Source organism: Lagopus leucura, unplaced genomic scaffold, assembly GCF_019238085.1.
Source record: "Lagopus leucura isolate 7727_CA_CO unplaced genomic scaffold, USGS_WTPT01 Super-Scaffold_100018, whole genome shotgun sequence".
NCBI lineage: Eukaryota > Metazoa > Chordata > Aves > Galliformes > Phasianidae > Lagopus > Lagopus leucura.
The window spans coordinates 6181128-6207502 of record NW_024962272.1 but is presented as its reverse complement, the minus strand read 5'-3'; the positions used below and the strand labels follow the sequence as shown (position 1 = coordinate 6207502).

The window sequence follows — 26375 nt, the reverse complement described above, 5'->3', positions numbered from 1 at the left end:
TCATCTAGTCCAACTGTCCTCCCATCACCCTTACTACCACAAGCACTAAACCGTATCTTATAGCTCCTCATCCAGATGCCTCTTGAACATTGCCAGAGACGACAGCACAACTTGTGGCTATTTCCTTGGATCCTGTTTGTTGAGAAGAGGCCAAACCCCTCCTCATCACAGCCTCCCTTCAGGAAGTTGTAGAGCGCAATGAGGTCTCCCCTGAGCCTCCTCTTCTCCAGGCTAAACAATCCCAGCTCCCTCAGCCACTCCTCATAAGACTTGTGCTCCAGACCCCTCACCAGTTTTGTTGCCCTTCTCTGGACATGTTCCAAGGCCTCAATGTTTTTCTTGTAGTGAGGGGCCCAAAACTGAACACAGTACTCGAGGTGTGGCCTCATCAGTGCTGTGTACGGAGGAATGATTACCTCTCTACTCCTGCTGGCCACGCTATTTCTAATGCAGGCCACGACGCCGTTGGCCCTCTTGGCCACCTGGGCACACTGTCAGCTCATGTTCAACCAACACCCCCAGGTTCCTTTCCTCTTCACAGTCATCCTCAGCCACCTCAGCCTGTAGCGCTGCATGGGGTTGTTGTGGCCTTGATGAACCTCATCCCATTCACCTCAGCCCAGCAATCCAGCTCATCCAGATTCCTCTGAAGGGCCTCCCTTCAGGCCCCTCAGGGAGATCAACACTACCTCCCAACTTGGTGTCATCTGCAAACTTGCTGAGGGTGCACTCAATCCCCTCATCTAGGTCATCAGTAAAGATATTAAACAAGATGGGCCCCAGTACCGACCCCTGGGAGACACCACTTTTAACAGATAGCCAGCTGGACTTAGCTCCATTAACCACTACCTGTTGGGCACAGCCCTCTAGCCAGTTCCTTGTGTAAAGAAGAGTATACCTGTCCAGGCCACGGGCAGCTAGTTTCCCCAGAAGAATACTGTGAGAGACTGTGTCAAAGGCTTTGCTGAAGTCTAGGTAGACTACATCAACAGCCTTTCCCTTGTCTACCAGTCTTGTCACCCAGTCGTACAAGGAGATGAGGCTGGTGGCAGAATTTGAAAAAAGAAACAAACTGTTTCTGTCTTATCAGCCTCGAGAGAAAACACAAATCCTTACAGAGCAAAGTACCAGATAAAAGTGTTAACCAAATCAAAAAGAAGTGTTTCCAAAGACAGACAAGTACTTTTGGAAGTACAGTAGTAAGATGTATACAGAAAAGGATTACATTATAATATCCATCTCTTACATTCTAAAATGTTTAAAACTGAAGATGACTCTTTATTAAGTGTGCTCACACAGGAACTTCAACATTTAATTACCAAATTCCTGAATAGTGTATTTACTAGAGCTTGAGCCATCTTTTATTGCATGCAGCTTTAATAGTCAATAACCTGACTTCTTAGGCTTGTGGAATTCAATTTTTCACTTTTTTTTTTTTTTTAAAGCAATACTGTATAGTTTAAGATTAAATAATGTTGTTCTTACTGGCATTTCCTGGGGCAGTTTCTTTGAAAATAAATATAGCTACAAGTGTAGGAAAGAAATATTGAGAACATAACATGTTGAGCTTTGAGTTCACTACATCAGGACCATTTAATTCACTTTCACCTGAAAACTTTTTCAGTGCCAGCAGAAAACTCCAACATAAATATATATTTTTAAAATTAGCTAATAAAATTCATTACTTAATAAAAACACAATGTCGTGAAGGAACCTTCTGGGCACAGAAGTTAGCACTCTTAATTTTCTCTACCAAAATTTTTTATTTTTGAAAAATACTTGCCTCATCATCTGAGTAGCTATATGCTGAAGTTACAACTCCCCACATCTTGCTGGCCACACTGGCAGCCTGTTTCATGCCTGATTTTAGGACATCCATTTTTGGGCCAGACAATATGTTGTCTAACTTCAGATTGGACAAAGTTGTTACAACTGATCCTAAGGAGCCATGCGGAGAAGAACGACTCAGTCCTGTCAAAGATGAAGATCGCTCCTTTTGAACTCGTGGATGCATTTGTTGTTTTGGTCGTCCAGTAAATGTTTTGGATCTAGAGACAGAAGGACTTCTGTGATTTTCATAAGACTCAGGGGGTGGTGGGATGTGATCCAAAGGCAGGCTTGACCTCCTTTCCTGGTTGTGACTAAATGTACCAGAAGCTTCTGTTTCCCTGTCTGGTTTGTGCAGTTCCATGCTGGGAAACTTACTACTCATTGGGCTCTTGAGATTCATATAGTTCTCAATTTCATCCGCCAAATTCCGTGCTGCAACTGGTGACACTAGCTTTTCCTCAGCCTCTGGGAGTCTTGGTTGGATGCAGTCAGTAGCCAGCAAAGATAAAGGATCCAAGCCTACTTCAACATCTTCCCTTTCAATAGGCTTAACCACCCCATAAAAGCTATTCCTTTTAGTAGTTGCATCTTTGGATTCCACTTTCTGGTTTTTGGACTCAGCTACCTGTTCAGTTTTCATGTCCTCTACCATTGTCACATTTTCATTTCTTCCATTCTCAAGATGTTCCTGCCCTTCCCCAGGTTCCTCCAACACTGGTAAAGTTCTATGCTCCAATTCCCAATCACTATCAGTAACACAACTCCAAGTGCCATTTTTGTCAGAAACCTGTTGGTCAACGGCACTATCAAAGCCGTAGGATTTACTTGTATTACAGGGTGAAGTTTTGGCCCCAGATAAAGCTGCCGTTAAAATCTTGGCATCTTCTCCCATCATTATTGCTATTTCTTTAGAATGCAAGTCCAAGCTCCCTTTTTTCAACAGCATTCCTGCTTTGCTTTCACTGCTGAAACTGCAGCTTCTCTCTGAAAATAGTTTCTGCCTCTTCTGTCCTTTCTCACTTGTCTTCTTAGGAGGAGCATCACCAAAGACTGCATCTTCAACTGAATCCTGGGTTACGGACAGTAGGCTTGAACCAGTTTCTAAAAGAGAAATGGCTTTAATGTGGTATCCATAACCATCAAAACTGTTGCTGTCTGAAGTCATCTAGCATTTCTACTGAGAAGACAGTGAGTAACATAATCTCAAGGTCCCATTAGAAAGTTAAACTGATATTAACATACTATTTTACTGGATGCAAAGTTACCCTGAAGATCAAAAATCTTATCTTTTGACTCTGTGAAGCTTTTTCTGGCTTCTGCCTCTTTTCTTGTGCTTTCCCCCTAGCAGACAGTAAGTAATACTTCAGTGATTGAAGGAAAGTACAATTATAGTTCTGTGTTCTAATTAATTTTTTCCTCTGATCTATCTTCACAGATTCATACATCAAATTCCATACTTCATTCTGAAGAAAAGTATAATGGTCAGGCACAACAAAGAAGTATGGTTTTGTTTATGATAGAAATACACTGAATAACAACAAATTCAGCAAGTATAAGATACTAACAAATCCTAAAAACGTTCCCATTTCCTCAAAGCAACATGTCCTTAGAAAGGTTAGGTAAGCAAAAATTTTTTACTTCTAATGATCTCCATAAGGAAAGAAATCCTACTGTATTAGTATTCCAGTAGAGCACTGGATGTATCATACCCACTTGCTTGAGAATATTTGAGTGTTCTACTGATGCAGCTGCTTCTTCTCATAACTGTCATAAAACATCTGACCAATTTCTTGTCTAAGACTCAACTCCTTGATATTAAACTAAATGCTGACAACCCTCTTAAAAAGTCCTGCTGTTTTGTACCTGACCACTGAGCATGGACTACATCGCCTTAGTCAAAGATAGGCATAAGAAAAGGAGGGAGAAAAAGAGCCCCAAGATTTGTCTGCCATATATCCATTAGTCTTCCTCATTAAAAAGCACCAGATTTGTAAATAAATCTTGTGTGTCACTGAGAAGATATGTACTGATCCCAGATTATACACTGGCAGCATAAGACACTGAATGTATGTGACTTGTCCAAGGTCACCAACATTCAGGTGACCAAAAGTCAAAAGTAAAGACTCTAGTTCTCCTGGTTTCCTATTACATTACTAAAACTTGTCATTGTGGGACAAGAAAGACCTTGAGTTCAATCTACTGAGCGCTATTGGTTTTCAACCTTAATATCCATAAATTCTTTTAAAAATCATCTAAAAAGGATAATAGTGGAAACTAAATATTGTTAAGACATTTGCACTTTTATTGGAAGTATTTCTTTAGTAGCACTGACGATGTTGCAAAACATTATAGCACAACAAGCTCAAGACTTCAGCAAGTTCTGTTTCAGTGACTCACCACCACTGTTTTTCCTTCCACTGCAATCAAAAATGCCAGATGGAACTTTCACAATACTGTTACCCCAAGCGGGCGGATCTGCTGGACTATGAACTTCTACATTTAGCTGTTTCTTCTCATCAGATTCCTCAATGCAAACATCTAAAAGAAAGATGATGTGAATTTTAGTTAATTAAACTGAACAACTCCACATACACTGCTACAGAAAACAAATACTCTGTTCTGCTATGCAGTTACAATCTGAAAGGTCAGTCCTATCAGTAGGTAGCATTTTCTGGGGGCAGTATCTTGGAATACAACAGTAGAGAGTATGACAGAGAGTGTGTGGCTCATGAGACTATAGTGTGTGCCATTTTCTTTCCTTGGTGTTTTTCCAACAAATCAACGCAGAGTAGCAGTTCTCAGTTTTTCATGGAAGACTGTTTGTCTAATGATAACAACATCAGGAGCCTGATATAACTGACATACAGGATTTATTAACACAAATACGAAACAGATTCAGTAACAAAATAACAAATCACAGAAAAATTAAGGACAAAATCTGGAGAAAGGTGATTTTCATATTGTCTTCAGTGGGAAAGAGCTTGTAGAATAAGTAGTGCCTTTTATTAGGCCTACTGGTACAACTTAAAAAATGGTCAAGAGTTCAAATACACAAAGGAGAGAAATGGAATACAAAATACCATATGATTTAGCACTTCTCCATTTTTTTCATCTATACTACATTAGTCACATAAAAGACTATTTTCAACCACATGTACTCCACTGCTGTTGTCTCGTGCACAGCAAACGTCTCGCAGATTCTATGATGCTATATTTTGACCTTGGTAACATTGAGTTTCAAATGTTAGGTATTTGCAGTAGACTAATGGATGAAGAAAGTATATTAAAAACATCATCAGTATAAACACGCATACTTAACCTCCTATTAGTTCTTCAGCTTTAGAAGAAATGTCTTCTTGTACTTGTGCTTCACTTGCATGAAGATTATCTCCATTATCCCTTAACAGTTCATCCTTAGAGCCATAGCCCTGGTCTGACTGACAGCCTGTTCAAAGGAATAAAAATATCAGCCTCAGATTAGTTTTCCCTTGCTGAATTTTTCAGTAGGAAAATAAAAAGCTGAAATTAATTTGTTTCATGTTCTATCCTGCCAGAAATGTTCAGAGTAAGAATCACCAAAATGCCTAATCTGTGCACAGATCTACTTGGTAATGGTGTCAACAGAGATAATTAGACTATGTAGTGCAATCGACATTTTCTAATTTACATAAAATTACTTTTACGCTATATAAGCATTATTTCTCCAAGAGCACTTATTTTAACACCTCTCCTTTCTCATTATTAAGAAATTTTTCATTGCTGGACAGTCTATATTATCATGTACATTTACAGAAGAGAATTACGATTACAGTTGTAATTGAATCAACTTCTAGCAATGAAAACAGCTCTGAAAACAACTCTACTGCAAACTGTGCTATGTTTTTGCAGTATAGTACAAATTACAGAAAGTAACAGAAAAAAACTAAAAACCTAAACTTTTAAAAAAGTTGTTCTTCTGTGGTACCTGCCATATTTGACACTTGTAACTCATTCTCTTATGAAATAATAAAAATACAGTCCAAAAAAGCTACCACAGGAAACAATAAAAAAAAGACTCATTCTTTGTTCACTTTCATTGAAAGTGCTGCTGCACATGCAGAAAATATCCAAATATTATGTGAGACATATTCCACTGCAGCATGCTAAGCAAGATTATTTATATGCCTCAGAGTACCTATCAGAATACAGGACAGTGTTTGGAAACATCAAATTGTAAGTAAGACACTGGGTACAAAATCTAAGCTAACAGTACAAAAGGTATTAGAAGGTTCTATAAAATTTGAATGACTGATGCACTCTTAATTTTTCCAACATAGAGCAAACGCAGAAACATGTAACCATCAATTACAACATTTGACTACTGTGCAAAATAACCTTCTATACACAAAAGCTACTTCTGATATTCTTTGGTCCCTATTTTCCCTCTACTCTCATCTCGGTGACGTTAGTCTCTCTGCATTTCACTGAAGTGAAAATACCCTACCAATAAATGGGCAAATTACCTGCAGAAGTAACAGCCAAGGGTAGAATTAATGTACATGTGCATCCAAGGCTTCACACCATGTAAGTCTGCACCCCACACCATGATAGTCAAGGACAAATGCAGCACCCAAGAGACAGCAAAGAGCAAAAAGCAGAGCAACAAGGGGCAGAGAGAAGGAGAGTTCAGTAATGTAGGCAGCCATATCAGATGAAGTTCAGGAATCAGACACCAAGTTCTCTTCAAAGAGATATCAAAAACATGGAGAGTGTGCAAGAACTATTTGTACAGTAAGTTTTGAGGTAAAAACAGAAAGAAAGTTTAGTTGAGACTGTGCATAGGTAGCATGTAACGAGCAGCAGATACTAAAAATCACAGATTTTTATCTCAAGTTGTTATTTTCTGTGTACTTTTTCCACTTCAATTTAAACACCAGTGCACACTGCACTCAGGGCAAAGTTTTTCTCCAACTTATCAACTGTCTTTCCATTTACATTAGCGTGCCTTCTAAAGACTGTATGACAAGAGTTCAAATCATTTATATATTTATTCCAAAAATTAGGTGAACTCTGGTGAGAAACTCAGTCATGGCCTTTAAAAGTATGATTTACTATGACCTAGCATAACATACTAATTCTAGGAATGATAACTAGACCATCTCATCATAAAGAAGCAGCATTTCTAAGCATTAACTTTCTCCCTCTTTTCCTTTAATATAAACAAGGACTTCACTCAGTGGCCATTCATTTCTATGAATAAATATGCAGAACCTGAACACCAGAGGCTTCCTACCTTTTATACAGATTAGTAAAGCAAAGTTCATGAGATCACAGCATGGTATTTAGTTTAAAATAGCTGTACTTCTGCTACACTTCACTCTAAAGAAGGGGCACAAGCTGTGACAGAAGAGTAATATTCAATGACTATCCTTTACAATGATTAACTTCATGCTTCATTCTCTACAGCCTCATGAGGGGAACATGGTGGTGGTAAAGGGGAAATCAACAGGAGAACAGAATATTTTGCCTTTTAGGGGACTGTTAGTAGTGAAACCCAGCAGAATCTAGTACCTGTGCTAGAGTGATTATCAATGGAATCAAGCCTGACTAAGTCACTGACGAAGACAGTGTGTTCCCCACTGTTAGCATCATTAGAACTATCCACGCTACCATGGCTCACCATGTCCCCATCACTTCCACCCGTGGTATTCCGCAGAGCTAAAGACATGAATGAGAGCTGGTTAGTAAAAGAGGATTTAAAATTTCAGACTTTCAAACGCATCTAACCTCTTCAGACAACAGCAAGCACTTTTGCTTGCACAAATTAAATGAGAATATGAAATTCCAGCAACAGAACTTAGACAATTCGTACTTCAGTATGGGAAAGACATTCTAAGACAAACAGTCTGAGCATCAAGTCAACATCAAGTCAATTTTTATATACTTTAGGAAAGAGTTTCCACTTGTAAAAGCCAGGATGTTAGCTGCAGTCTCTCAGAAACCAAGTCATGCTGTCATTCGGCAGAAAAAATTCACTTCATCTAACTTATTACCTGATATCACAGATATGCGTGGGCTCTGCGTTGCTTTCTTTAGGCATTGCCTAAATTGTGCTGTGCCACGAACTACATTTCGTACCTTTGTCCACAGAAATATGCCGCTGCGGTTACTGCTAGGCCAAGGAGATTCTAAAACAGCCTACAGAAAGGGAGATTGCAATAACAACATAGTAACACATTTACACTAAGGAACACAGTACAGTGAGAATGTTTTCTTTCCATGCTGAGAAAAAGATATTATCTACCAGCAGTGTGGAGGACAAATATTTCCATTTCTGCTTGCTTTTCCTTTTTATGTGACAGCTGTGGATTCACTAGCTGAATGGCAACTGACTGTGGATCAAGTTTTGTTCAGATAAACAAGATGGAATTCATTTATATTAATATCATATAGAAAAAACAAAAAATCATAGTACAGACTCCTTTCTTCTTACGTTACAGAGGTTACCATGAAACTCCATCAGAAAAGTACAGGCACATCGAGCAAGGAAAGGCGGAAGCTACTTCAACTAGTCTAATTTCAACCAGTCATGAGTCTTGTTGCCTTAAAGGATATACCTAGGAACAGATGGCCTTAGAACCCTGGAACAGTTTGGGTTAGAATAGACCTTAAAGATCACCTAGCGCCAAAGCCCCTGTCATGGGAACAGTCAACATCCACTAGATAAGACTGCTGAAAGCCTGGCTTTGAACACCTCCAGGGAAAGGCATCCACAGCTTCTCAGCACAATTTATTGCAGTATCTCACCACCCACTGACTACAGTGTTTCTTCCAAATACCTAACACAAATTTATCCCCTTTTACTTTTAAACCATTCTCCCTCGTTCTATCACTAAATCACTTTCTAGTACCCTCTTAGGTACTAAAAAGTAAAGTAATAAATAAGTAATAAGTAAATAAAATAACAAACACATATAAATAAAAAATCTGGTAATTGAAAAACTATTAATGCACAGAGGTTGCTCCAAAATGTATTACTTCCACTTGGAAGACTTCTACTTCCCATGGAAATTACAATAGTTACAAAGAGAACAATAACATCACACGATTGAGTAAGTTCTCATCTACAAAACACTATTTTTCAACACAGTTACCACCATTAGCTATGCATTTTTACCAGTGATGAAGAATAACCTGCATGCCAAGATCATAAAAATTGGCACCAGTGGGCATCAACTGTTTCACAGCTGCCACAACAATGTCATTTCTGAAATGCATCATCAAAGGGTGCCATTTTTTCAGCATGAAATAATTCAATTACACCTTTTTGTTTCAGATGTACTTACATGTCGTTTTGTCAGACTGGCTCTCGGCTGCCATCTGTCACACGGCAACAAAATGTAACAGAATACTGGTGTAAAGGTTCGACCTCTACTAGCATACTATTAACATAATGAAATAGGAAGCAGTTCTTTCATACCCGCCCAAGTATATTTCAACAGAATTAATGATTAGACAAACAGCACAGGAATATATATATACATAATGCCATAGATCAAGTTAAATGCGCCCAACAGAATCAACAAATTTTACTTGAGCCTTTCGGAAGTCTTGACACTGTACTACAGGGCAAGGAGATCAACAGCGAGGAAGACATTTGATCAGTATCCTTTGTCAAGATTTCTCCTACCTTATTGTAATAGCCGTAAGTGATGGCATTTGGCTGTATTCCAGCATTTTTCATTTCAAAGAGGACTCTCACAGCCTGAACAGGCTGACCCCACAGTCCACAGAGCTGCATTACAACTCTGTAGCAGACCTGGTAAGATACAGAAATCCATTAATGAATTCATGACAAGTATTTTAAAAACAGCTGAAGGTCTTCCAGATTTCCAATTCTTACACATGCATACGGGAAAGATACATGAAAGTAGCTACTCAACTAAAAGCTAAAAGAGGGAGCAAAAATTAAACAGGAAATCACACAAGCTGAAATAACATCAGCAGCCACATTATTAAGCCCTGACTTCTCCTATGTCTCTTCTGCTTGTGAAAGAGAGGAGGGAAATACACACCCATTCAAAGAAGTGGGATAACCTGCTTCTTTGGGTCTGCACATTCTACTGCAAGAACAGAATGCTGCGTACAAATCAATTACACCTTCTGTTCACTATGATGGTGGAGTATTAATTCAAAGTTCATTTTAAAAATAGGGATATTCAAGAACTTCTTACTGAAAGAAGTCTGAAAGAATACCAGCAACATTAAGTTGGAGTACCTGAAAAAACTAACATGATGTTAGTGATTAAAAAACAGGCTACAAGACTATTTCAATATAGCTTTAAAACAAGACAAACTATAAGAATGCTTCACCTGCTGTTGCCTGTGAAATACACTATACTTGCACCTTGTTTTCCATGTTCACTGTAATGATATTTTATTTACACTTGCCTCATCTAGTGGTTCCACATCAGTTTTCCTCATTTTAATTAGAATATCATATGCCTGCTGCAGAGCTTTGACCTTAGGATGTGCAACTCTGACGTAGGCTGGCAGGCAAATAAACCATAAGCTGTAACTGTGGCTGAAGAGACACTTGGCCCACTGCGGAGGGCTTACGTAGAATTTCTTGGCTAGCTTATGAGCTGTTTTTATCTCCTGTAAGGGTGAAACAAAACAACAACAAAGAAAGACAACAGAGATGGAACAAGCAGAATCTAGAAATCATTACTAACTCAAAAACCAGACTCTTAAAGGAAGCATTTAAAAACAACAGACAAACATTAAACTGACTTTCCACTCTCAACGCTCTCTTACTAAGGCTCTCCACAAGTGAGAAAAGAGCATCTGAATCCCACCCTCTCCTTTATTTTGCTCCTTTCATTCAAGCACTGCTTTCAATTTCTTTTTTTTTTTTTTCTTTAAATATACTGCCTAAAGCTTTAAAACTGGTTTGAAAATAAACCTTCATCACAGATGCTAATTTCTTGCTCTCCACTTCTTTCCTTGGCCAATGTTTCTTCCCAATAGCGACACTGAGACCTACTCTTCAATAGCATAATTTGTAATATAAACAGGCAGTGGTAATTTTACAAAAACCTTTGTCTCTTTCAGTATTCACACAGTGGTTACCGTAAGACATATCTGACCTGTTTCGTCCTCTTTGCCATGAGTGCTGGACTATTTGAAATGCTGCATCCAGCTGGGTGTTTCCTGAAGGAGAGCTTGAGTTCCTGTGGTCTGTCAAAGAGCTTGAAATCTAGTCGTGGGAAGTTTTTATAGCTATATAGATTATTAAAACAAAAAAACAAAAAAAAAAAAAAAAAAAAAAAGAAGAGAAAAGCTTTTCCTATATCCATTATAGCCCTATGAAGACAACTTGTGAACAAAAAAACTAATAAAGAGAATAAAGAACCAAGAGGAAAGGACAGTGAGCATGCAGGAGTGAGAAAATTCTTTGAGTCCTACTCAAAAAGATACTGAAAAAGGAAAAAAAGGATATTAAATCTTAGTAAACTGTGAATTCAAGAACAAGACTGCCATCCACACCATAGAGGACAGGGAAGTAGAGATGATGATTAATCAGGATAACAGCAGGAAACAGAACTTTTATAACATCCAAGAAAGAGTAAGAAAAAGCAAATATACACTTGCTGAAACTCCACACTTCCTGCATAGGGCTGAAAAACACTGAACGAAAGATTTGAAAAGCTTTTTCTCTTTCTTTGTTTTTGGTTCATTCTTAGAGATCAGTAATATTGGGAAGATCCGTTACTCATCCTTTCTGGGTGAAAGAAAGAGAATGTACTCAAGGTACTACAAAATACACCTAAATGGCTCAATGACAGATACATGTTGAATACATAGGTCACTCCAAATGTAATGATTCCTATCTATTTCCATGGAACAACAGCTACAAAGCACAATAACAATACATGATAGAGCAAACTCTCAGCTACAAAAATCTATTTTTCAATACCATTACCACCATTAGCTATGTATTTTCTCCAGTGATGAATAACAGCCTGCATGTCAAGCTTAAAAATTTTCACCAGCAGGGGACGACCAACTGTTTCACAGCTGCTATGATGGTGAAATGCATCACCCACCACTTCACTGTGACCATATCTACTGCTTGGTCTCCATAAACATTGAGCAAGCATTATAAATGTCTGTAGGTACAACTTTTTTAGCATGGAAGAATTCAGTGACACCCCTTCACTTCAGATGCACTTCCATATCAGATGCCATTTTGTTAGACTGCCCCTCTGCTGCCTTCTGTCACATGGCAACAAAATGTAACGGAATACTGTCAAGAAGGTTTAACTTCTATGCCCATGCCACCAACATCTGCCTCTGATGTGATAGGCAAATATAATAAAATTGGAGGCATTACTTTCAAAGCACCATCATAACAAAGAATTGGTATAAATCTGGCAAACAGTTACAGAAAGCTTAGAACTAAAATCCGCTTGCCCTCAAACATACACAAAATACTGACCTCTAGACATTCAAAAAATTAGCAGAGTCCAAACAGATCACATTTCTATTGATGTTATACATGACATCTTAATAAGTTTTGAACCAAGTTGGAACATTTGCCCTGTTTAACATCATAAGCATTCAAATACTTCAGTTCTTCTCTATTTTGTTCTTTGAACTGTACCTGTATTTTGGAGCTCGGTCTTGTCCATCATCAGGAGGAGGTTCTGGTGGCATTATAAATACTGTGTGTTCACTTTTTTGTGATTCATCAAGCTCAATCAACCGTGCATCTTCAGCAGAATCTACATCAACCTGAAAACAGAATTTGTAATCTGAGCTCTGAAAGTAGTTTCAGGATACAATTAACATTATATATATGTTGTGTGTATATATATAAGTGCATATATATATATATATATATATATACACACAACATATATATATATGGTGTGTGTATATATATATATATATAATATATACAATATACAAAAAATACAATTAACATTATATTATATATATCACAATATATGTTTATATATGTTAATATTAACTTTACACACACACACACACACACACATATATAAAGCATCTATGATTAAAATGTACATTTGAATGTGTAAAGTAGATTTTCAATATGTATTTTATATATTGTGTATCAGCACAATATAAACATATATAACATTTATATTTGCTTTCAACATTCAAGTCTACAGCCCTGGCTTGTCATTTCTATTTCATGATAAAACATTGAGAAACAAAGTACCTTATCTCCTTTTTCTGTTCCTTTATCTGGAAAGAGCTACAGAAAGAGGAAGAAAAAATTAGAGCTTTTTCTCAATGTAAAAAAGATCCTATATAGCTTTACTACAGCTGTAGGATTTACTGATGCATCAAATGAGCAACACTTAAGTTTCCAGACTACTGTGGAAACAATTATGCTTGCTTTCATAGAATTACTTCACTGAAAGCAAGAAAAGGTAGTTATCATCATGTTTTCAATGTTAAAATTACAGGCTAAACATAATTTAAAATCTATTAAAGAAAGGAATTTAATTTAACTTAATTGAAAGAAACTCCTGTTAAGCAGATACTTTCAATATGAAAATCTAAGTCTGTGACACATTAATAACCTGCACTAAGTTATTAACATTATTAAACAGAGCAAAGCCTAGATGCATAGCCTGGATGCCCAATACTCAGGAGAGGAAAAATGTATGGAAACTTAGAAATTTCATGAAGTGTTTCAAAATGTTAAATGATCCAAATCAATACAGAATCAAGAGATTCACTCTGTAAGAACTTGGCACAAAAGTGAAGGTTCTATACATATACAAATTAACAATGCATAAAATCCTTTAGCTCCTAAATTTTAATTTGTCAACTTGCCATTTTTCAAATGAAGCTACGATCTCAATAACCTACCTGGACCAGAGCCATGCTGAAGAGACTTTGTTCCAAAAAAAACCAAACTGGGTAACAACAATCTTAGTTAAACAAATACAAGCAATTAAATGAAGTGTTATCTATGGAAATCAGTTTTGACGACAAGCCTGATCATTTGGCATATTTTTGTTCAAAATTCAAACTGCATGAAAAAGAACACCATAAGTGACCACTGGTAGATAATTCCAAATTACAGGGAGGCTGAATACTGTTTAAAGGGAACAAACAAGGGTACTGTGTTATAAGATATTGGTACTTCTAGCATTAGCTAATAGCTTGAGCCCTCCAGGATTTCGATAACAGTTTCCTGTATTAACACAGAAAGTGGTAGCCACTCAAGAAGATGGAGGATGACAACAACAACTCAGCAATACATCTCACACAACACTTGCTAAAAGGATACCAGTCTTTACAACTAAAAATCAATATAGCAAGTAAAATGAAGTATACAATTTAATAATATTAGTATGTTTTTCACCTTTTCTATGCAGTCATCAAAAAATGCCAAGCCTGTGTCCTTGTCACTCACAAAACTGCACTCTTCAATAAAGCTGCTGAATATTTGCGTTTTGGTGAGGTGTGTATAGAACTTTGCATACGCACGGTCTCTACTTTTCAAAAATCCTGGTTAGAAAAAGGAACACACAACTAAATACCAGTTACAATTTCCATAAAAAACTGACACAGAACATATCAACATAAACTATTTAAAGTGCAAATAAATGAAATCTTGGCTTTTTTAGCATAAACAACTACTTATCACTACTTGCATTCAGAAGAATAGAATAAAATTTTTAAAGGTAATTTTCCCCACACAGTTCATGATACATGGCAAGTAGCCACTTCCTTGTAATCATTCAATTTATTTGCTGGATTTGTTTGCTTTTTATGCATGGAAACGGAGAAGAGCACCTCACTGAAAAGCAGTTAGAAGAAGAAAAAAGCCCTTCTGATATCAGAAGAGGTGTTACACCTGAAAACATCTATATCTTTCCGAGACTTGGAATAAGAATATCTCTTCTAGTTAACTCAAAAACAAGACAAAAAACTACCAGTGACATTTCAGCTGGCATTTAACACAAGAGCATATTAGAAAACTTACGGTGATAAGGTCAGGAAAATAAGAAGATATTTGCTAACTACTGTTTATTACGTTTCTGATCTTTGCTAAGCACTCTCTTATTTTCCCATCTGCACCAAATAATAATAATAATAATTTGCTCTTCATTACTAGGCTTATGGCATTTTTGCTATGTCCAATTTGAAAGACATTATTCCCTAAAAGGTGCCCTTAGAGAATATGCCAAGCAGAGAGGGTATCCCACTGTTTTCTCAATACCAGAGCTCTTAAAAAATGAAAGTTCCTGTTTACACACATCAATGCTCTAATCAATTTTGAATACCCTGATTTTATATAACTGCAATTCTAAATATAGCCAAAAGCTGTATAACCAAAGAAAAATCTAAAACTTTGAAGTTAAACAGCTCCACAATTCTTAAACTGTAACACTGCCGGTGTTATCAGTGGCTGATTCATCTCAACCTCACCTTGATGATCAAACAAAGAATCAGCAGCAGTTGCTTTATTTGAAGGTGCCTGGGTGATAGGTTTAAGGAATGTTCTGTAACCCTTTAAAATAGATGCCATAAAACGCAGGAAAGCTTCCTGGATCTCCATCTCGAGTTCTGTCATCTTCTTCTGCCAGGAAAAATCTGCTTCAATAGGAGTCATCTCCACTGCAGAACCTTCTTGAGTTTTCCTGTGAACTAGCAAACAGCAATATATAGAATCCTGTATTAAAATGCAGTGCAGGTGAAAAGACAACTTTTGCAAGATGCTGATGAAGGTATGAATCTTTTTTCTTTTTTTATTGCCCATATTCAATAATTACCTACACTGGAAACTAGATTTTTCCTTGGCCCATGATTACTTTCCAATTGATCAGGCCTATATAAGAAGCAGTTACCTCAGCAGGTAAGCAGCAGTAACCTAAGCAGCAGGCTTATGTGTTTTTCCTATCTTATCAAGCCCTCACTGATCTGAGATAATGAAATGATTCTCTTTTGAGTTAATACTACCACATACACAACTAATTGTTGTCTTTCACTAGTACATCAACTGAAACACAGAGGAGCAATCGAAGCAAATGGTGAACAAAAGCAGATGACATCCAGAGTTTACTCTGGCATTCTTCAAGAAAAAAAGATAGTAGCAGAAACTGCTGAAAATTCAACTTGGAACAGATTACAATTCCAGATTTTTAAAATAAGTATAAAAGTAAATAATAGTATAAAATAACAAAAGAACACTGGTTCTGCTCCACTTAACACTGGAAAACAGCTTGCAGCATTTACACATATAGATTGCTCTGAAAGCAATGCCTCCATGGAAACTACAACAGCTACATAAAACAAACACCACTATTTTTCAACATACCACCATTAGCTATGCATTTTCATCACTGATAAACAACAGCCTGCATGCCAACCTCATAAAAATCTGTACCAGCTAGGATGACCAACTGTTTCACAGCTGCTATGTCACTGCTGAAACACACCACTCACCACCTGACTGTGCTCACATCTGTTGTTTGGAGTCCGTAAACATTTAGCAAGCATCAATGAATGTCAATAAATGCCATTTATTCCTCATGGAGGAAATCAGTTCCATACCCTTGCTTCATGTACACCTTCATATTAGACGTCATTTTATCAGACTACCCCTCTGCTGTCATCTGTTGCTCAGAGGTACGCATTCAATTATAACTTGTAATGAAATATTGTTGGGAAGGTTCAACCTCTACTGCCATACCACCACCATCTGCCTCTGACATGGTGGGCTAACACAATAGAATAGGAGGCATTACTTTTAGAGCATTCCTTGTATTAGGTAGAGCATATGGGATTTCCTGCTGACAAAGCAAAACAGAAAAATTGATGCTTTCTAACAGATTAGGTAAAGACTATCTGAAAAACAAAAAAATAAACAAATTCAAGGCAAGAAAGCCCAAATCCTAATTAATGCATTTTTCTGTTCCTGTAGCTCACCAACTTTGTATATCTGTTGTATACCTATGAAGCTGTAACTATCCCGGTTACAGCAAAGCAACTGAACACACTCTGAACCATCCTGTGTTGAAGATTCTATCTATGGCCAGACAGACACTATACATGAATTACGCTCAGTCAGATACAAGTTGGTTTTTATCTTTCCAAGTTATTAATTTGATGACCAGTTTTTTTTTCCTTTTGACAAAATACTTAGTCAATATTTTGCTTCTTGATTATTTTTGTAGTCAGCATTTGAGATATTCACCAGTGTCTGCACAATACCTGAAGCACTGAGCACGTAAGATACTGCTCATTTCCTCTATCATTTTTTATCAGATTCATGAACATGGCTGACACTGAAATACAAATGTTTAAAAATGTTTAAAAATTCCAAATATGAGGAAGTCACAGGAAAAGGAAAAAAGCAAAAGAAAAGAAAAATTTACATCACACTTTATGAAGAAGTACTTACATTTATATGCTAATTATAATTTAAGACTTGTAGATGTGTATCAGAAAATTTAGTAGTTCTTTTAATATTTATTTTCCCTGCTTATGCAGTTTCTGTTCTTATCCCTTCCCATTTTATTTTATATATTTCACCTGCTGCCAGCTGTGGGTACAGCTTCTTTAAGGTGCTGAGCAGACTTTTACATGGCTTCTTAGGAAACTGCTTCCAGTTTGTGCTCTTCTTGTCATCTGATCTAAGAATAAAAGATAAAAGAATATATAAAAATACAGACCATATAGAAAAGAATTGCTTACACTGAACTACGTTAATTCATTTTCAGAAAAAGGAATTTATTTAAAAAGAAATCTGTCCACTGCCCCTGTTTATCTGAAATGAAATTTAGGAAAAAAAAAAAAAAAAAAAAAAAGGCAGAAGATTGATATCAACTCAGAATTTCTTTTCCTCAGGAAAGAACAGTATAAATTGAATTATGAGGCAATTGTTCTCCAGTCTGGTAGGAGGACCTGCATTAATACTTGATTTAGACTCTTCACGTTTGAAGTTTCACATTGTTGACTTCCCTTTCAGAATTTTTATTACTCTCACTGGTACAGTCCAGGAACACCAATCTGTATGCGATTGCTAGTTATACTACAGTATATTTGCCTTATTGTTATTGATACAAATTAACACTGTTTTGGAATACAATATGAACTTGTTGAAAGAGAGGAAGAGAATGCCTATGTAGCATTCTGCATCAATGCATTCAAATGGCACAAACATATCACTTAAGAAGGGAGTCTAAGTTTCATAAATTAAAAATGCTTGCAGATGTCATTTCCCTTTTTATTTCTTTTTTCCTCACAACAGCATGTCTTCAAACAGTGTGTTTTTGTTAAAAAAAAAAAAAAAAACCACCAAAAACCCACACAAAAGAAATTCTCAAATTTGCACCCAAGAAAGGATACTTTCCTTAATGAGTTTTTGATGTTACTTTCACAGACAGTTGAAAACATCCAACAAAAAACATTAAGGAAGATGTTGAATGAATAAAAGACATTGAGTATTTCTGACTGTAAATGAAGCTTCAATCTGTCATAAGGAAGATACCAGCAAACCTCTCCTAAAAACACCAAGTCAGACACACTGATGTACTAGAACAGCACTGAATTCTTCAGATATTTTTCCTGTATCGTGTAAAAGCTGCGCACAAAATAAAATCAAACATTAATACTCCCTGAAGGTTTTAGAACTCTATATGATCTTCAGCACCATCTCATTTACTTCAAGTCAAATGTAAGACATTCAATTTCTCCGTAAGTCAAGTAAATGGTATAAATTATATGTATAAAAAACTGAAAGCAAAAGATGATCAGCAGATTAGCTACTGAAAAAGAAATGGACTTATAAGACATAGGGAAAAAGTGTCAGAGTCCTTTCAGATGAGCAGAAATGAGGTCAATAACTAGTGTGTTTTTAGCTCAGTATTCAATAACCCATGCAAGTAATGTTTGCACTCGATCTTTCTGTCACTCATTCCAACAGAATCTTGACATTTTTCTCTCTCTACTACTACTTTATCTGCTTCATTTTTCTGCAACCCAGACTTTAATTTCCATTCTTGTTGTGAATAAACAACCAACCAACCAGATACTTTTCTTCATATAAAAAAGTTAGCTTCATTGCATTCCTTCAATGTGTTGCTCTTTCACAATATCTGTTACAATTTTTTTTTTTTTGATGACGTAATACTTTGATGTACAACAGTGAAACAAGGACCAAGGAGAAGAAAAAGGCAAATAAAATGAACGCAATCTGCTTTGCTGTTTATTCCTTTCTTTGGTGCTAGTAATAAAACAACGCACCTTCAGCAATTTAAAGGAAGCATTTGCTTTATTAGAGCATCACAGAAAGGGTTCTTTTGACATAATCAAAGCCAAAAAGCATTCAACCAACCCAAGTAACTAATTTTGACTCAAATTAGTTAAAATGACAATCAAGAGTAAAACTGATACAAGATGATGTTACAATTGTATTTTCCTCACACAAAAAAGTGCATATTATTTACTTACTCACACTTTCATCTTTAAATAGCTTAGAAATTCTTTCTACTTATGATCTAACAGACTAAAATGAAAAGATAACTCAGCAACTTAAGAAATTAAAAAACTTATTCTCAATTCAGTTATCTGCACTTCCATTATGATCTACTACAAAATGAAGTTATTCTAGATAAGCCTCTCCTGGAGAAAATGTGGAAAAACTTGTCAGGCAATACCTTTACTTGAGAAAGTAAATTAAAACATAATTAAATGAAAATACTGTGTACCAAATGTAGGCAGTCCAAAGGATTTTGCTTGTTTGATCTCACTGAGAACTCAGCTCTTGTAACTTAAGAAAAATTAACACTTAATTAACACTGACAAAGTGTCCTCACTGCAAGACAGCATCAAAAACTGCCATGATGAGTCCTGAAACTTTCATGTTCATACCAATACTCAGTAAACACACACAAACCAAGCTCCAAAATGGTGGAGCCAGATGAAAAGGTGTAAAACAGTGGGATAATAAAAATAAAATATTCTTATATGGCTTTTCCTGCACATTTTCCTAGTGAGTACATTATAATTGTTACTTCATTTATAATATGCATCTGCATCACGTATTTTCCAGCAGCTCCAAGTGCTGACCCTTCCTTTAATAAATTTTAGCTCTCTAAGAAACATGTGAAATGAGAAAAAGATTAGTGGGCAGGCAGAAACAATTAGACAAAATAGGTTTTAAATCAAATTTTCTCTAACGTAGTTTACCAATCTCTGCATCTACAGATAAATGTAAAAACCCCATATAACTTACATGTACACCATGTTTGTGTCTAAGTCAATGCACACAATATCCTGTGGTGGATCATACAGATCAAAATATCGTGAATCAACTCCAACAATAAATGGAACAGGTGCACTGAGTACGGTGGCCAGAGACAAAGGACAGAGGGGGATATATGGACATTGCCACTGAAATGGAAATATCATCTGAAGGAAAAATGAAATGAAACCAACGCATTAAAAAAGGACAACAGATATTGCACAATAAAAAAAGGTGACGCTGTTACATGCAGTAAGCTGAAACTGCTAAGAACCTTGTTTTACTGTGAAAAAAAAAAAAAAAAAAAGACTACATTTGATCACTTTTTACAGCACACTTCTTAAATATTTATGAAAAACGTTGATCATTTCAACAGTTACAATTAGACATGCAAGGGTATTTTAACTAAATGATATTGCTAGGAAAAATGATCAGTTGATGCATCAAGCATTCTAATTCATCTAAGCTTCACAGTAATTATGGAGTTTGCAGCAATTTCCCTCGCTGCTGTACCGAACATTTTGTACTTACAGCTACTACAGCTTCGGCAACTCCTGTCAACACAGCCGGTCTAAGAGAATGGAGGAGGATCTTGCCTTCTAACAATACAAACAGTAACAGGGTAGCACAGTTTTCCGGTCCAAGATTCATGAGTAGAGTGCTGAAGTTTGCTCCACTAAGGGGTGAGTGGAAAAGGGGAAAAAAAGAAGAACTTCTGATGGCTGTTTTGCACCTAACAGTTGAGTAATCATAGTATGATTATCACACACAAAATAGCCAGTCAGCAATCACCCCAACACAAGACTTGTACTGCCACAGAGAAACCTAAGTTCAAAATCCACTTTAAAGAAACTTACAATAAAACACACTAACTGCGCTTTTTATAGCCTTATCATACGTGCACAGGCATCTAAATTAACAATACAACAGATTTAAGGTATTAGCAACTAATCCAAGTACAAAATAACACTAATAGTTTCAAACAATGAGAAAAAGGCAAAAATCATGTTGAACAGTATCCATTTAATATTAATATCACAGTATCAAATCTAATATTAGACAAGTGAAAAAAAAACAATCCATCCTTCTGATATCAAAATGCATTTAGTTTCTGCAATTTAATCTCCATTTTATTTGTTTGGACACTGCACAGACATTTCAGGAATTTTATTGATAACTGTCAGAGGCTTAGAGAGGTCTAAAATCTGCCCTTTGAATAGTGCTTACATCTTACTTTGCAGCTTGGTGTCTGGCTACAATTTTTCCCTTAAATGGCTGTGTAATGGATGTGACTAAACACTGGATCTTTCTGCATACAGAATATTATGTACGTTAATATTTAAGGAAAAAAATTTAAAAAAAATTTAAAAAAAGGGACATTTTGGTTTTTAACTTAAAAATGAAAGAAAATAAAATAAAGTCAAGTCACATCCATAGGGATCTCCAGCCCTAAAAGAGTAGGCAGTACTCCCAGAGGCTGCAGTAATCCTCAAACACAAATATCAATTTTAAGGTATAAAATTTCCATTTCCAAAATGTTTGTGCATTGATTGATTTCAAGTAATTGCTTGATAAAAGTACCTCCCATGGATCCATAAAAGGGCTAAATAATGCAAGATTTTTAAAAAGTCTATTTGTGGTATTATAAAAGTTGCTTGCTACATATATTCCAAAGATACAAGATATTGAAATACATATATTTTTCCCCACAGTCTACTTCTAATTTCTACAATAATCTGGCAATCTGTCTTCATTTCAGAATCAGAATACTATTCTTTCATAAGGAATAGGTCCATGACAAAACAAAAACACTGCCTGGTATTCAAAAAATGTATCAAGCTGTCTGTTTGAGAGAACTAATAATATTGCAGCAGTGTTTGGTTTTCTTTTATGCCTCATTTCTGTTTGGCTCAGGATGTTTCAAGCAGCAAACAGATTAAACATTAATACCTTAATGGCAGTGGAGTAGAAACTGGCTGGGACAATATTAATGCATCATGTGCAGAAAGCTGAAACGCATAAAAAAAATAATCATGATTACTACGAACAATTCCAAACTTAGTGAGGTATAATATTTAAATCTATGATCTAATAAAATGCTTGTTAGGTAGGACACAATGTCACACAAGAGATGCAAATCAGAAAATCTTCGGAGCTTCCGTTCACCAAGTCAACAAGTTTGTACTAGTTACCGGGATCATTCTCGTAAGTTACAAGTAACTGTTTATGACTCAGTGTTGAGCATGTAACTGCTGCTAGGTGATTAAACAAAGCAGAGGAGACAGTGCCACAGGGGAATAACATTTGACCAACAATAGGTGGTGGAAAAGTGACATAAACAACTCCCCGGTGACATAATGAAAATGATGTCTATAAAATGAAAGAGCAGTGTATGATAGAAATTTCAAAAGCACAAGCAGGACAGCTTCTGCAGTTTATATCATCCGCTGTTATACAACAGTGTAAGAGAAGGAGACTCTACCCACCAGCTTCCTCTCAGCTCCTTACAGCAGTAACTCAAAACTGAATTAAAAAAAAAAAAACAAAAGGAAAAAAATCCAGGCTTTTGAAGGCAGGAAGGGTTTGTCAATCAAAATGAAAGCAAAAATTTTGCTTACCTGCACAAGAATTCTTGGTCTTTGTGGTGAAGGGAAAGGTATATTGTGCATAAAATGGGAAATGTGCCTGAAAAAGAAAGGTAAAACCTTAGAAGATTAGAACTGGGGACTAAGCAGGGACTGAATACAGTGTTTGTAAGATTTTGGAATACCTATGTTTCTGTACATTCTAGAAGTGCATTTGCTATTTGTTTACTGTTTTGCTACATTCAGAAGCCTATTTACGCAAATTGAAACAAAGAAGGCTTACTCACCTACATTTCATGGAAAGTAAAAAGTTAATATTGGCACCTTCAGATATGTACACAAAATACAAAACACAATGGTTTTTAGGCAAACTGGTAGCAAAACTCCATACTACAAAGTTTCTAATAGGGCTTAGCTAGGAAAAGCAAAATACTTCATTGCTGGAAGACTAATGCAGTTTTAAAGACAACAGATTTCAGTGAACTTTTAGGACTCCACACAGCAAAATTAACTTTTGGAAAGCTTTGTATTTTTATAGACAGAATGTAGAGGAGGCAGAGAACAGAGACCAATCATCTGCATTATTTGCAGTGTTTTAATACAGACACAGACATATATTGCTAATGCAGAGTCTCTGCGCTTGTGTTTAATAAAGTACAAAACAATAAGCACTGGCACGTGCTTGTAGCTCAGAAATGTTCTGAATCTGAGAACTTTAAATGAAAGGTAAACAGGCTCCAGAAATTCTAGCAGAAAAGCAATGGTAAAATCTGGTTCACAATCCAGTTCACACTCCTAGCACTGCAAAACCTACTCAGACTAACTGGAAGAAAGAACAATTTCTATCAGTACAATCAGTACAATACAATCTACACAGTGCAAAAGACAGGGCAAATATAGCAGCTATGAAGGCATGACATATAGATCAGATGACTACTTGAAATGATATTTATACATATTAACCTGAAAAATAATGAACGTACTTTTCAATGGGAAGAGGATGAGGTCCAGAGACAGAGAGCTTGTAGATGAACATAAGAAATTTTCGAAATGCATCAAAGAAAGGCCAGTGTGAAAGAAGGCAGATACATTTATTGGAATTGATGGACTTGGAAGTAACCACTTTTCTCTCTACAGCTGTCAAGAGTCCCAACTGCAATTGTTGCTTTTCTGTTAGCAGCTCCCGAGGATAAGGCTCATAAAACTGAATAGCAGCACCATAAACCTAAAAGATGAAGAAACACAGCTGAGTAAGTCAAGTATTTAAAAGGGAGTTTGGGTTAGAATTTCGGAAGCATCCATAAGCCATTGGTGTTTGCACACAATAATCGGTTGCTTGCTAAACTACTTATCCTTTATATATAATGTACAATAAATATCCTTATAAAAGAAAATATGTAACATTTTTGGATCTCTGTACCTCCCTTCCTCTTTTTCATGCCACTTCACTCTAAGCATTTACACTCAGTAACATGGGACAACCTGCAAGTGGACAAACAATCAGCTCTGACTACCACATCCTGACTAAGCTGAAGGCTCAAACTTTCAGAGTAAGGTCAGAGAAGAAGACAACCTTTCTTTTGAATGAAGGTAATACCGTACCATTTTGAAAAGATTATGAAGTACACTGACAGTCTCAACTGGAATGTCCTATAACACCCACCACAGAGTCCGGATTTGGTGCCTTCCGGCTTTCATCTGATTGGGCTAATTAAAGATGGACTGCGTGGGCAACATTTTCTTAGCAACAATGCCATCAGGAGCAGCTTGTGTGGATTTTTTTTTTTTTTAAAATAAGCATGGCATGCAGGCTCTTATCACTGGCAAAAATGCATAGCTAGTATCTGACAATGTTGACAAACAGTGTTTCATAGCTCAGAATTTGCACAATTAAGTATTGCTACGGTGCTATAGTGCTATGGTATATCTGTTGTAGTTTTCAGGGAAATTAGTAGGTGGCATTACTTTCAGAGCGACCTATGTACAATCCTGTTTTTGTTGCATATAGCAGACACCAACTTCTAGCACGTGGGCGGAGTCACACAGCATATTTTTGGAGCCTGTGTGCACTCGTTTATGTGAATTCCAACATCATCACTAGTCACAGGAGATCTACACTTCTTGAGGTCTTGTCACAGACTTCCTCTTCATACCTAGCTTTCCTCTCCTCACTGTGCTTTTTTCTGGGAACTATTTTTTTGCTCACATACACAGATACCTGCAGAGCACATTCATACCAATTCAAAAGGAGCTAGTTTTTGAGGTAATCACAGGGAAACCAGAACTTAAACACTTTTAATACTTGATAAATGATCATCGCTTCAACATGGCTACCTTTACATTGCCAGGAACTTTTCTTGAAAGAACAGAAGAATCCACGTCCTGTGTTGTTAGTCTTACTGAGCATATGGTTCTACTTACACATGACTAAATAGCACAAACTCTTTCACCTATATTCTTTTCCATTTACATCTGTCTCATAATAAGGCTTATGACATAACAGTTTTCTAAGTGAAATATGTAATTATTTCTTTGGTAGTGGCTGTTAAACACAGAAGAGATTATTTTATCTTGTCAGCAAATTAAATTAAAGCAAAAAGCAGTCACAATGTGTAGCTATACCTTTTCTGCAGAGGAACAGGTCAGTACAAATGTTGAGAAGACTGGTAATGGATATTTGGTTTGAGGGTCCCAGCATTCAATAGTAGCTCCCATAGGAAGGCAGAAGAGAGGTACAGATTCTGACAATGGGAATGATTCATAGTTCTCTTGAGGATATCTGAAAATTAAGCCTTTAGTAAGGGAAAATGAAAAGTTAGTGAATTTGCTCTGCAAGCTCTATATAAGCTATACATTTTCCAAAATATGCAGAAAAGTCTGCTGCTTATCAGAACTTAACAGCTGAAGATTACATCTACAGAATAAACTCATTTAACAGTAAGGCTAAATCATCCCACTAACAATCAATTAGAAATTTCATGTGAACATTGAAAAATTCTCTTTCAATAACTGCTCAAGTATCTCTACATAGTAAAAACTGACCACTGAGGATTTTGACTTCGGAAATTATCTGTGTTATTTAATGTGCCATTGAAACAGATTTTGTTACAAATCCCTATGAATAAAGTGATAAATTACCTACTACAGTAGCAGTATCTCCACTGGAAATAAGGTAAGCTAGCTATCTCCTCACATTTTCTGCTAAGCACTTCATACGTTCAGTTAAAAAGAAAAATCTTTACACTGCTTTCAGCAGTATAGTTAAGTCTTGCTTGTAGAAAATGAACACACAAGTATCAGTTCACTTTTGCAGTTCATCTCACTCATTTCATGTTCCATTGACTGTTATCTATGCATTCAATTCCCATTTAGCAGTTTACTCTTCTCAAAGGAACTTCTTGCATTTAATGCTCAGTAGGCACTACTTGGGAAGCTTTTTTGACTTTTTCAGGAAAAAAAAAAAAAAAAATCAATAGCAATAAATTAAAGGTATATATAACACCCAGACTTAAAAGGCTTTCTTGTCACTTTTTGTTCAGAGTATTTGTCACCCTCCTTTACTATGAAATAAGAGAATAGTTGTAAAACTCAATGAAACAAACACATTTAACTTGCAAATTCATTGAAAGATGTTGATCTGCTATGAAACGTTAAAGGAAATACAAATAAAGCTGACTGGAATTCTC

The 26375-nt window shown here is 36.3% G+C and overlaps 1 protein-coding gene across 3 annotated transcripts in view; it reads right to left on the bottom strand.

Moving 5' to 3' along the window:
• Positions 1-26375, bottom strand: part of DENND4C (DENN domain containing 4C) — an 80156-nt gene that overhangs the window by 24466 nt on the left and 29315 nt on the right. For 2 of the 3 annotated variants that reach the window (XM_042877358.1, XM_042877359.1), the window contains exons 5-23: positions 25312-25481; positions 23673-23914; positions 22723-22789; positions 22055-22113; positions 20636-20780; positions 20096-20271; positions 17392-17492; positions 15286-15504; positions 14216-14361; positions 13058-13093; positions 12476-12606; positions 10959-11091; positions 10261-10467; positions 9500-9628; positions 7863-8007; positions 7381-7527; positions 5150-5275; positions 4228-4368; positions 1784-2931 (exon numbers count right to left, since the gene is read on the bottom strand). In XM_042877358.1, coding sequence (XP_042733292.1) covers positions 1784-2931; positions 4228-4368; positions 5150-5275; positions 7381-7527; positions 7863-8007; positions 9500-9628; positions 10261-10467; positions 10959-11091; positions 12476-12606; positions 13058-13093; positions 14216-14361; positions 15286-15504; positions 17392-17492; positions 20096-20271; positions 20636-20780; positions 22055-22113; positions 22723-22789; positions 23673-23914; positions 25312-25481 — 3668 coding nt within the window. The remainder of the gene's footprint in view (positions 1-1783; positions 2932-4227; positions 4369-5149; positions 5276-7380; positions 7528-7862; positions 8008-9499; positions 9629-10260; positions 10468-10958; positions 11092-12475; positions 12607-13057; positions 13094-14215; positions 14362-15285; positions 15505-17391; positions 17493-20095; positions 20272-20635; positions 20781-22054; positions 22114-22722; positions 22790-23672; positions 23915-25311; positions 25482-26375) is intronic. The other variant, XM_042877360.1, reaches the window with a different exon arrangement.